This window comes from Macaca fascicularis, chromosome 12 (assembly GCF_037993035.2).
Source record: "Macaca fascicularis isolate 582-1 chromosome 12, T2T-MFA8v1.1".
Classification (NCBI taxonomy): domain Eukaryota; kingdom Metazoa; phylum Chordata; class Mammalia; order Primates; family Cercopithecidae; genus Macaca; species Macaca fascicularis.
The window spans coordinates 126,178,924-126,191,959 of record NC_088386.1 but is presented as its reverse complement, the minus strand read 5'-3'; the positions used below and the strand labels follow the sequence as shown (position 1 = coordinate 126,191,959).

Genomic DNA, 13,036 nt, shown 5'->3' with positions numbered 1-13,036 from the left:
TTCAAATAATAGTATTGATAGCTATGAAAAATAAAGACAAAAGAGCATTGCTTCTTCCTACTGTATTTCTGACCTTTATTTCTTCACCTATAAAATAGGATTATGCAGTTTGCCTGCCCCCATCTTAAGGTTTTGTGAGGGTATCAGGAGATCTTATTTGGTAAAATATTTTAATACTGTAGTATTGAAAGGTATGAGAATATGAAGGAGGGAACATATTGCCTTGTCTTGGCGTATTTCAACTACCACTAGACTGTCTGAATACATATGTTCAAACAATAAATCCCATTCTGTTAAACATGGACTTTCGTGTAAAGATTCCTCCCTGCATTTCCCAAAAGATCCATGTACAGAAAATGTGAAAAATCTCAGGATATAATTGGATCCTTTCACTGTGAGGTATACGCAGAGGAAAGTCAACAGGAAACACAAGCTCCAAATTCAACCTCCTGACACTCTGCAGCCCAGGGCCAGAAATCCTCCCCTTCCTTACCTGACCCACATCTTGCTAGGGAGCTGGAGGCTTCCTGGGGCTCTTCTCCATCCCACATTTGCGAACAGTCATCACTGCCCTCTGCAGAAAGAAAAGAAATCCCTCAAGAAATTATGAAGAGAGGCCGGGCGCGGTGGCTCAAGCCTGTAATCGCAGCACTTTGGGAGGCCGAGACAGGCGGATCACGAGGTCAGGAGATCGAGACCATCCTGGCTAACAAGGTGAAACCCCGTCTCTACTAAAAAATACAAAAAACTAGCCAGGCGAGGTGGCGGGCGCCTGTAGTCCCAGCTACTCGGGAGGCTGAGGCAGGAGAATGGCATAAACCTGGGAGGCGGAGCTTGCAGTGAGCTGAGACCCAGCCACTGCACTCCAGCCTGGGCGACAGAGCAAGACTCCATCTCAAAAAAAAAAAAAAAAGAAATTATGAAGGGAAAACTTAGTGAAGATGTGGGAAGCTGAAGTATCTCCTAGGTGGGGCTGTCCGCCACCCAGGCCCTCCTGGCCTGTAGGTGGATACACTCCAGTTGCTGTCACCAAGGCTGGGAACCATCCATCAGCTCACTTCCTGCCTGGACTCCGAATTCTCTCTCCTTCTCCCCCTCCCCCTTTCCTCCGCACATTTCCTCTTTCTCCGCCCTGCTTTCCTGCTGCCAGTGGCTCCGGGTGCTTCTCTTTGTTTCCATGTGTTTCTGCCCCCCTTCTCTGCTCCTGTCTTTTTCTCTTGCACCCCTGACTCTGCTCTTTACTGGCTTTCCCTATCTTGTTTATTTCCTTGTCACCCCCTTTTTAAAACTAGGTATAAAGAAAGGCATTCCTGGGACAGTGAAAATGAACCAGATAAGGAAGGGGATCAGGAACAGAGTGGGCCAAGGCAACACCACATACTACAGGGGAAGTGTGGCTCCAGGACCCACATATAAAAGATCAGATCATAAAAGAGCAGCTCCTGAAACAACTGATGCCATTAGTAGAGACAAGACAGATGATATGGGCTGGGGCCCCATGAAGGGTGGAAGCCACAGAAATCCACAGGAAGGATAACTAATCTAATCCTGTGCAACAAAGATCACTAGGGGAAAAGATCTAAGGGGAAAAGAAAATGATCTGATTGATATCTTGCGAATAACAATTGTGTTAAAGCAGAAAAAAATGAGTCTGATGAGTACAAGATCAAACAGGATATTCCTCCCTTTACTGAGAAAGCAAACCCTGGAGAAAGAGGAGTTTCTAAGTTCAGAGGAGGTGTTGGTTTCCACTGTGAAGTGTTCAGTTCCTGAAAGACATTGCAAAAAGGAAGGTCCCAAGATAAATGTCTTCAGGCACACGGATGGAGGAGCTTGGAAGGGAGGCCTGCCTGGCAGACAGTTATTAAATACTTGACAATCATTCCACTACCTGAGCAGATGAGTCTGCAGGGAGAGAATTCTTACCCTCTGAGTATGCTTCTGTGCCACTCTCTACCTAGAGGGACCTTAATCAGAAAACTCACTATTGACAGAGTTGCCGTTTGCTGGAAGCTGCTGCTGTCTAGTGACTCTGACTTCAGCTCTACAGGCCCTCAACCTGCTCCTTTCCTCCGACAATAGTTTGCACTCTTTATGGGTTCTCTAATTATTTTGATCTGTCTCTTTCTCTGCATAGTTTAATCTGTGCTTCCTTCCAACATTGTTGTCATTTGTATTTGCCTCCATTTGTACAATTTTCTCTAACTTTTCTCTCTTGGTTATCCGCTTTCTACTTTGTCTTTTACTTTCTCCTTTTCTGTCTGTTTCCTTGGGTTTTACCTTGCCCTCTTAGATGCCTGTAAAATGTCTATAATTTTATATATTTTCCTCACTCTCAAAGTTCTCTTCTCCCAGGTTGGAAAAGTTCTTCCATTTATGCAGGGGCTATAAAATCGCATATCCTTTGCTTGTCAGTTCCATCCCAAGGGTCTTCCACATGACTTTTCTCAACTGCAAGCATTCAATCATTCACAAAACTTATGTCTGTGTTCCTGATACTTCTGAGAGTAGGCTGAAAACAATCTCCCTGCCTCAATTACCATAACCTGCTGATATTTAGGTTTAATGTGTGTTTAATATCATCACCCAGGCGTTTCTTCTCTGGTGCCCCCAGACTGACTCTGGCATATTCTGTCTCCCTGTATTCTCCATGCAACGATATGGTCTCCACCCAGGGACTCACCTCACCTTGATCCTTTGTCTCTCACAGTTTTCAAAAAGGCACAACAGAAAGTTGATATAATTCCATCTGTATGTATGCGAATGTGAAGAAGGGAAGGGTAGGATGGGAGAAAGGGAAACTTTTTTTCCATGCTAACTAGAAAAGGAAGATGTACTGAAAAATTTAAAAACTTAAATCAGAATTACCTTCTCCTTCATCTGGTAGACAGGGCCCCTTCTCTGGTTCTCCTTCATTAGTGATTTGCGGAGTTTTTAGATCAAAGGTCTCTGCAGAGAAACAATAAATTGACAGGCCACAGAGGGTGATGTGGACAGAGACCTCAGTGCGTTCACGCCATCCAAGATGGGCAAACGCTGACAGCCACCCTCGTCTTATTCCGCCTTTTCTCCATCTTGTTGCATCTCCTCTTTCTCCTTCTCTCTAATTCTCAGTGTCCTCCTCACAGTTCTGCCTCCACACAATTCCCTCCTAGCTGGGCAGCGCTTGGATTGTCTGGTCTTCTCTCCAACTGGCTTCTCCTGCTTCCTGTTTCTAAGTCTTTTTTCTTTTTCAGTAATACTGTATCCCTTTTCTGTTATTTCTTTAGCTCTTATTCCATATCCATCCTATGCCAAAGGGCAGACTCTATTTCCATGCTGTGTTTCCATGGTTTCCCTTCCCTCCCACTAGCATTTTTTTTCCCCCTTAAAGCCTTATATTGGTCCCTGGTCCACTCCTCCGGGAACCTACAGAACTCCTTGGGCTTCTTTCTATTCTGACCCTGTGACCCTGCCCTGAACCCCCAGCTGGCTTTGCACAGCCATCACCCAGTGACACATCCAGGACACTGGTGCCCACTCTTCCTTTTCTACTTTGCCTTTGCGATAATATCCTGCTTGCATTTCTGTGCTTTATTTCCCAGTCTGTAAGACAGACGTTTAGCTGTTTGCATACCGATGTTTAAGAGTTTGTGGGGGTAAAAGGAGCTCTTGTGCAATCCAGTCATCTGATAAAGACTGTCAGAAACCCTGTGCAACTGCTCTCCCACCCCCTGTTGGCACTCTCATTTTCACCCTTGACGCACGTCTCTGCTGCTTGTGTTTCTACCTCTGTCTCTTGCCGCTGGACTCTCTTGGTACTTTTCCTTGTCTTGGTTTCTTTTTCCGGGACTGTTCCTGCCTTCCTCGTCTCCCTCTTTCTTCCCTGGTGCTGTGCTGTATGTCCTTGCTGCATCTGTCATCCTGTTGCTTTCTAGAACTAGGGATCAAAAAAGGCATATCTGAGAGTATCTGTAATAACCATATGATTTCACTAGATTAGTGAGCGTGATGGAGATTGTAGTGAAACAAGATGACTTTTCCAAGCACAGGGCTAAGCCTTTAGGAAGGCTCAGATGAGAAAAAGTCATCAGAAAATGACAGTGACTAGAAAATCTGTATATAAACCTTGAAGTAATTGCAGGAGAGGCAGACATGAAGCTGGAGCCCTGGGGAAAAAATAGATTTAATCCTTATGGCCCCAAGTAGTTATTGATTTAAAGTAGAAATGTAAGATAAGCCAACTTCCATTTTTGAAAGAGTTGTTTGAGTTGGAAAGAATGGATGTGAGAAGTACAAGATCAGAGGAAAGATGTGAGTCTAGAGGCTGTTGCTCCAGTCCAAGAGAGAGATCTTACCAGAGTTTTTGTGTTGGGGTGGAAGGAAATGGACAGGTGAGGTATGTAGAACTCACTAAAAGTCTACTGGATGTTGATGGGGTGCTTAAGTTGAGGGAGGTGGGGAGAGTCATGAGTGGCTCCTAGGTTTCTGCTTGAAGAAGGGAGTAATAGTGTTTCATCCTGAGATAGGGAACACTGGGAGAGAAGTTAGATCTGTGTCAGGAAAGATGGTATGTACAATCTTGGAGGTGTCTTGTATTGAGGTTCTTGAAAAACATCCAAATGAAGAGGTCTTTCAAATATCTTCGTGAACGTATTCAGGTACTCAGATGAATGAACTTAGAAGATAAATCTGGACATCTGTGTTTTGAAATCATTAAGTTATAGATGGGAGAGACATGAAAGCCTCAGGGAGAGGCTGACTGCTTCTGAGGACATTACAGGTGCCATTTTGATAGCTTGGGAACACCCTCGTGAAAACTCACTGCTAACATGTCTCATTCTTGGGCCAGAAATTATTTCTGTCTAGTGAATCTTCTCTCCATCCCTACAATGTCCCACATTGTTCCCCATCTCTTGCAAGCAGTTTTCACTCTCTGCTAACTTTTCACTTATTCTCCTTTCTCTTTTTCTCTGTGTATAACTTTTATGCCTCTCCTCCACTGTCTCTGTCTTCGAGCATTTTTCTTCTCTCTGTTCCTCTCATAATATTTTCTCCACCTTTTAAGTCCTGTGCCTTATTTAATAATCAAGTTTACCTCCTTTCTTCCATGGTGCTCATTTCCATGCCTATATCTGTTCTCTCTAATTAGCTTTCTGTTCCTAATTTTTCAATTTCAATTTAATTTTAATTTAAATTTCAGTCTTTCTGTATATTCTGTCTTATTTTTCTCCCATACCATCAAAGGTCTCATCTTTTGCCATTAACAAAGGGGCAGGGACTCTTCCCTTTGTGAAGCTCATTTCAACAGTTTTTCACTGAGTTTTCTATATTGCAAGATGCTCATTATATCCATGCTCTTGGCATAACCTTGAGAAAATAAGTTGAAAATTATCTCCCCTTCCTTATAACCCAATGTGGTATTATTACCCAAATATTACCCAACATGGTAATATTTGAATCCCATGACTATTTAGGTAAAACTGGCAGTCACTCAGATCTCTCTTTATTTAATGATTCAATCTATATTTTCCTTTCCCTCTCTCTTTCCCTATGTCCTATATGCAGGAAAGCCCCAACCAGTCTGAGATCATCCTTCTTTTGCTACTTGTCTCTCTCAAGGAAAGCAGGAAGAAGCTGGACATAGACTGTCTGTGTCTGTATGTGGGGAGGGATGCATGGATGAATGGATGGCTGGCTGGCTGGATGGATGGATGAATATATGAATAGATGGATGGATATATGGATGAATACATGAATAGATGGGGGAAAGGGAAGGGAGATGAAAGAGTAGGTGTTTTTGTATGTTGACAGAATAACAAAGCTTTAATTTAAATCCTAATTACCTTCCGTATCATAAGGCAGTAATGTGGGCATTTCATCTGATTCTCCTTCATCTGTTTGTATAGCAAGTTCACAGGACACTGCGGAGCGAAAGAGGAACATGACAGACAATTGACAGTGACCTGGACACCTACCTGGATCCATGCTGAGCTCTAATGTTCAGGTGTAGAACTGCTCCCTGGGGATAAAGGTATCTTTGCACCAAACAAGAATGGCTCCACTTCTTCTAGCACCTTGTCGGGCCCCTTTCCCCTCTCTCCCTCTCTCTTCTTCTCTTTTTTCTCCCTCTAACCCTTTCTTTACACATTGCTGCGTCTGCACCATAAACCAACTCCAAGATCTCTTTGACTTGACTTCCTCTTCCTGACTTCCACCATTTCTTTGCATTTCTGTCTCTTTCCTCCTTCATGATGTTTGTTACCTCTTTGCCCCATTATATCCCTATTCATTCTTCTAACTTTGTCACTTCCACTTTGTCTCTTCTGTATACAGTATTTCATTATTCCCAAATAATCCTTGGCAAGTAAGTTTAAAATTCTCTCTCTTTTCTCAAACCCCATCCTGGTAGTATTTAGATTCCATATTCATGTAGATAAAATTGGGCCCACTTAGGCAATACCATTTGGTGCCTCTAATCAGAGTAATTTTTATTACTCTGTACACTTAAGCTCTCTGCCCAGGAGCCCCTCCACTAAAGGACTTAGCCGTCCTTTACCTCCTGCCTCCCACACACCTGGGGAAAACAACCACAGGCTGAACGAAAGTGTGTTACAGGGGTGGTGGTGGAGAGAGAAGGAAGTGTTGCTTGCCTAGAGATAGGCCAACTAATTTAATGAGATAATTGGTCATTTAAATCATAATTACCTCCCCCACCTGGTAGTAGACTGGGTGCATCTTCTGCATCTCCTCCATCAGCATTTGGGAGGGCTAATTGCTCACAAGACTCTGAAGAGAAACCTGGAAATAAATAACAAGGCACAGTGATGACAGCACAGACCTCAGGATGTTCCTGCTGAATCCTGGTGTTCAGCACTCAAGTGAGCTTCTCTTTGCAAAAAAAGCACCATTGCTCCAAGGACCTCGCCTGAGCCCCACCACAGCCTTGCTCTGCCTGTTTTCCTTCTGGTCATCTCTCTGCCACCTCCTTTCTCCTTCTCATTTTTTGGTCGCCACATGCTCTTGCTTCTGCACCATGAAGCACTGACCATCTCCTTGACTCCCTGGGATTTCCTCTCTTTTTCTTTTCTGTTGATCTTCAATGCCCTCCATCACATTTTCCTACTTGTGTCTCCATTTTTCTTTCTGGTTCTCTTCTTCTGGATTTCTTGCATCCGCACGGCAGGTTCCAATCTTACCATTTCTCTTTGCTTTCCCCTGCTCTGGCCATGGAAATGCTTTTGTTGAATAAGAGTCTCTTTGCACCAGGCCCTAGCCCACTCCCCTAAGAACCTGCAGGTCTCCTTGGGTCTCCTGTGTGAACTCCGATCCATGACCCTGGCTACCCTGATTTCTGTCAAACTCACACAACCATCACTGCAGTGAGTCAGCTGGAATGTGGGTCATGTTCTTGCTTGACTAATTTGACCTGGTAAAAGACCTTACACCTTTCTATGCTTCTACTTCTACTTTATTTAGCTATAAAATAGAAATAAGCAAAAGTTTATCCATCTAAATTCATAAGCTGTGGTGACAAAATGACATCTTGTTTGCCAAAATTCTTTGAACAGTAACTATGTAAGATAGTAACACAATGGAAAATATTTGGCAAAAATTATCATTTAGTTTTTTGAGTAGTTGGTCTGATGGAACATGTTTCTTATGAAGGCTTTCTATAGTGAGGGACAAAATAATAATAGTAACAAACAACAATAGTTTTTATTCTCTAGAGAAAATAAATGGTGGGTAGGTATAATCAAGTTTTTATTGTTAGTAGACATGAAAGACATCATCCTTCTCTAGCATATTTCTACTATAACATACACTTAGGAACATTTAGCAGAATTATGGGATCTGAGGACAAAATGGATCTTTTGCCTGTGGAATGTGCTCAGAGTAAAATGCATCAGGGAACACCAGCTCTGAATTCCACCTCCTGACACCCTGAAGGTCAGGAAGAGCAAGTCACCCCTTCCTTACCTGGCTCACACCTTGGTGAGGAGCTCAAGGCTTCCCGAGGCACTGCTACATCACCCATTTCATGATCGGCATTGCTGTTCTCTGCAGAAAGGAATGAAATCCCTCAGATGTCTTGATTTACGGTCAAGAAGGCATCAAAACAAGAAAATAAATAATGAGAAAACTAAGAAAGCCTGATACACTGGAAGGTCCCCACTCCCCAAACAACCTGACCTGAGGATTAAGTCCTTCAGTAACCTTCACCAGAGGCTGAGAATAATTCATCCATTGCGGGGGAATCTTCCTTTCCTTACGCCTTCTTCTCTTTCACATTTTCTCACTCATGTCTTTCCATCTGTTTCTGTACATTTCCTCAATCTCTGCCTCTGTTTTTTTCTGCGGATGTTTCTTGGAGCCTCTCTTTCCTAGATGCATTTCTCTCTTCTCTGCTCCTGCAAATTTTTCTCTTGCTTTCTCTGATACCACTCTTTCTCTCCCATCCTTAGCCTCTCAGTTGTGCCTTTCTAGCTTCCTCTAAAGAAAGACCTCCCTTTGATCATATATTCTAAGTAGGATTTAGCTGGATTGGAGAAGGATAAATGGAGAATAGTGGGACAGGAAAACAATTCTAAATAAGGTAGCAAAGAGAAAACATAGGGAAAGGCTCAGTTTGAAAGAAAGATTTAACAATTGAAATTATTGGGGGAAATTTTATTCTACCTTAAAATAATACTTCGAGAGGCAGGTGATTAAGCTGGAGAAGTAAGCAGGTGGATCATTGTGGATGCCTTTGGATTTTACTTAAAAACCCATTTATTTAATCCTTAGTGTATTAAGGAGGTAAGTAGGAAAATGATACAACCTAAGGTGCATTTTAAAATATCCCATCTAGTTGAAGTGCAAATAACACATTTGATGGAAGCAAGATTAGAGGGAGGAGATGAGCAAAGGATGTTGCCCTGAGAATCATGAGAGTGATGGAGATCTGGACCAGAGACCTGGTCTTGGGGATGCAAAGATGGACAGGCCAGGGGCAACCTGAAGATGAAATGATTACATTGGCTGCATAACTGGCATGTATTTGAGGGCAAGGGAGGAGTCATCCATGATGACTTGACTAGGTTTCCAACTTGAAAAACCATGGGGCAATAGTGATCCATCTCTGGGAGAAAGAGTGCTGTGGAGGAGTTAGATCTAACTTGAGCAATGAAGATGTTGCTTTTAGTTCTCAAAGTACCAAGTTTAAGGTTCTTGAAAAAATTCAAGTGTAGATGTCTGTCCGACCCATGAGTAAAGGTCCTCGGGTCCATGAATAAATGTACTCTAAAGATAATTTAGAGCGAAGATTTGTGCTTGGGAATCATTAGACTATTCTGGGAGAGGCCTATTGAAATCTGAGTATGATGTAAGTGCCACTTTGATGTGGGAAGAGTTCAATCTGAAAACTTATGGTTCATGGAGCCAACCCTTGTAAAGTTGCTGATATCCAGTGCTCTTACCTCAAACCTACACTGTCCCAGTCTGCTTCTCTCTCCCTTTTATCCACTTTTCACTCTCAAGTGATTTTACACCCTTTTTTTCTTAACTGTTTATCTACATAGTTGCCTCTGTACCTCTTCATTTTCCCCATTTCTTGGTATTTATTTTCCTCTCATCTTTCTTTTTCCATATACTTCTCTCTCCATTTTCACCTCTGATCCTTGGCAGATGTTTCAGTTTACGTTTTCTCTGCTGTGTCTTATACTTCCTCTCTTTCCATTTCTGTTTCTCTCATTTCACTTTGATCTTCTATCTGTCAACATTATTTCAGTTTTGTCTCCCTGCGCAATTCTATCTTTCAGGCTCCCCTGTCTCTCCATATCAAAAACTCCCCTCTTGGACTGTGACCACAGTACTAGGGACCCCTAACTGGCCAACTCTGTAAGGAACATCTCTCACCTGAATCTGATATGGCTTAGGTTATTTCTGAGTTTCTCTTAATAGTTCTATGAAATTAATTAAAAATAATCCCCTTATCTCAACCTGGGAGGGTAGGGAGGGTAGGATTTTTATGTTCCCTTAGAAGATGGAATCCATTCATGTAATTTGTCATGTATTATTCTCTGTCTACCTTTCCCATTTTCTCTTTTTATATTCTCCACCAATGGAGACTCCATCTATTCAAGAGATCAGATCTCCTTTTTCATTGGTTCTCTCACACCTGCTGGCAGATAAGGGCAGGTACATGCCTGTGTGAGGGGAAGAGTACTGAGAGATAACAGGGGGCTAAGATAGGAGAGAAAATACAAGCTTTGCCTCCATGAAGACAAAGAAGCAAAACTTTAATAAGGGCATTGATCAGTTAAATGATAGTTACCTTGTTTACCATATGGTAGTAATCTGGGTCTGTCTTCTAACTCGTTTGCATTATTCATTTGGAGAGGTGGGTGTTCATAGCATACTGAGGAAAACAATGTGAAAATTACCAAACTCAGACAGCACCCAGAGGAGAGACCTCAGTGTGCTTAAGCTGAATTTGATGTCCAAGCCCCAGGATCTCCTGCCCCCGAGGTCCAACAGAGCCTTGTTCCCCTTTTTTTAATTGAGATGTACATATCTTAAGTGTAAATCATTGTGAAACCAACATCCCAGTCAAGATTCAGAACATTTCCACCATCCCAGAAAATTGCTTTGTGCTTAAGACACCACTGTTCTGGTTCCTATCACCAGCAATGGCTCCTTCCTTTCTGGCACTGTACTTGTCTGTATTGTCTGTACTTGTACTCATATAAATAGGATCATGCAGTATGTACTCTTAGAACTTGCTTATTTTGCTCAATATGATGTTTTTGAGATTTATCTATGTTGCTCTGTGTGATAACAGTTCATTCTTTTTATTGCTGAATAGTATTATACTCTATAAATTAGTCATAGTTTATCTACTCTCCTGTTGATGAGCATTTGGGTTGGTTCCAGATTTTAGTTATTATGAATAAAGCTGCCATAAACATTCTTATACAAATCTTTGGATGAACATATTTTTATTTCTGTCATGTAAATACCTAGGAGTGAAATGGCCAAGATCATAGGTTAGATTTAACTTTACAGGAAATTGCCAGGCACTTTCCCAAAGTGTTCGCTATCATTTTACATTCCTACCAGCAAGGGATGGGCGGTCCAATTGTTCCACATTCTCATCTGCTCTTGGTATTGTCAGTCTTTTTAATTTTAGCAATTCTAGTGAGTGGATGATATCTCACTATGACTTTAATTTGCATTTCCCTCATGATTAATAATGTCATACACTTTATGTTCTTGCTGGACATTTTGTATCTCCTGTTCTGAAATGTCTGTTCAAATCGTTTGTCCATTTTTTGAATTGGTGATGTGTCCTTTTATCATTCATTTATTGGAGTTATTCATATTTTGTGAGTACAATCCTTTGTTAGATATGTGTATTGGAAATATTTTCTCCCAGTCTATGGCTTGTTTTTTCCTTTTCTTAATGGTGACTTTGGATGCGTAGTTTTTAATTTGGTGACACATAACTTACCAAGGTTTTCTTTTATGATCCATGTTTTTTTGTGTCCTTTATAGCAAATTACTGCCTACTCTCAGTTTGCAAAGACACAGTCTCATGTTTTCTTCTAGAAGCTTTATACTTGTAGTGTTAACTTGTAGATTTGTAATCCAACTTGAATTATGTTTTGTGGATGTTGTGTAGTATAAGCAGAGGTTTATTTTTCTTTTTTTTTTTTCAATCTTTTTACAATTCATTCTACTTTTGCCCATTTCTCCAATTTCTACTCATAGTCTGAGGCAGTGGGCAGTGGTGAGCCTCAGGTGCCTGTCACCTGGAAGGTGCCAGATACTAACATATGAGATGTGGATACTGGGGCCAGGGGGATCCCCACAGTCCACAGAGAGAATCAGAGCCCCTGAGATGTGGGCAGTAGAAGTAACATCATTCCCTTCATTGCCACAGCCTGGAACACCCTGGTTAAAATACAAATATTGACTCAAAATTTGTGCCTACGTACAGTTGGCTTGGGATCCATGGATTCACCCAACCTCAGATTGAAAATATGGGAAAAAATTAAAAATAATAAAAGGCCAGGCATGGTGGCTCATGTCTATAATCCCAGCATTTGGGGAAGCCAAGGCAGGCAGATCACCTGAGGTCAGGGTTTCAAGACCAGCCTTGCCAACATGGTGAAACCCTGTCTCTACCAAAAATACAAAAAAATTAGCCAGGTGTGGTGGTGGGTGACTGTAATCCCAGCTACTCAGAAGGCTGAGGCAGGAAAATCACTTGAACCCAGGAGATGGGGGTTGCAGTAGCCAAGATCACGCCACTGCACTCCAGCCTGGGTGATAGAGTGAACTCCGTCTCAAAAAATAAATAAATAAAATAACAATACAAATTTAATAACTATTTACATAGCATTTAGATTGTATTAGGTATTGTAATCTAGAGATGATTTAAAGTATACTGGTGCATGTGCATAGGCTATACACAAATACTATGCCATTTCATATAAGGGACTTGAGCATCCAGGACTGAGGGTGGTGGGTATTCCTGAAACCAATCCCTCATGGATACCAAAGGAGGCATGCACAGTATTTGATTTCCTCTAGACCTTTCTCTGACTTGGATGTACCATAATATGAAAACGAGATACCTCTTTTTTGAATCAAGGTATAGTATTCACAAATCAACACATCCCATTCTTCATACTGACTTATTTTACTTTTCCCCTGTTTAAATGCCCGTTATTGCTTCGTTATTTTCCAAAAACTAAACTCCAGATTCCCTAGCACAGGGTGTCAAGCCCTCCAGAATCCACTCCAAGTTCTTTCTCCAGAATCGGCTCCCAAACCTTCCCTCCCACACTCTGCAATTCAACCACATGGTTCTGAAAGGCCCCCACCAACCCCCTTTTCTGTCTTCAGAGTTTTCATATGCAGCTCCTCCTCAGTGTACCAGTATGTACTGGGCTCTCTTCGTGACTTCTCCAGTCTTCGTTTGGAGAAACGAGTTGACACAGGACTGCACTGAATGATAAATTTTCTAATACAAAGAAAATTGTTTTATCTTTGAATGTATCTGCAAATATCA

At 41.8% G+C, this 13,036-nt stretch overlaps 1 protein-coding gene across 8 annotated transcripts in view; it reads right to left on the bottom strand.

Moving 5' to 3' along the window:
* The window catches only part of SP140 (SP140 nuclear body protein), an 86,747-nt gene that overhangs the window by 59,922 nt on the left and 13,789 nt on the right, over positions 1 to 13,036 (bottom strand). For 4 of the 8 annotated variants that reach the window (XR_012421546.1, XM_065526200.2, XM_065526205.2 and 1 more), the window contains 7 exons: positions 10,295 to 10,378; positions 7,960 to 8,040; positions 6,688 to 6,780; positions 5,826 to 5,903; positions 3,770 to 3,919; positions 2,869 to 2,949; positions 494 to 574 (listed from right to left, as the gene is read on the bottom strand). Coding sequence is in view for 7 of the 8 variants with exons in the window: in XM_065526200.2 (XP_065382272.1) it covers positions 494 to 574; positions 2,869 to 2,949; positions 3,770 to 3,919; positions 5,826 to 5,903; positions 6,688 to 6,780; positions 7,960 to 8,040; positions 10,295 to 10,378 (648 nt within the window). In the remaining variant the exon portion in view is untranslated. The remainder of the gene's footprint in view (positions 1 to 493; positions 575 to 2,868; positions 2,950 to 3,769; positions 3,920 to 5,825; positions 5,904 to 6,687; positions 6,781 to 7,959; positions 8,041 to 10,294; positions 10,379 to 13,036) is intronic. The other 4 variants (XM_065526201.2, XM_074010406.1, XM_065526203.2 and 1 more) reach the window with 3 other exon arrangements.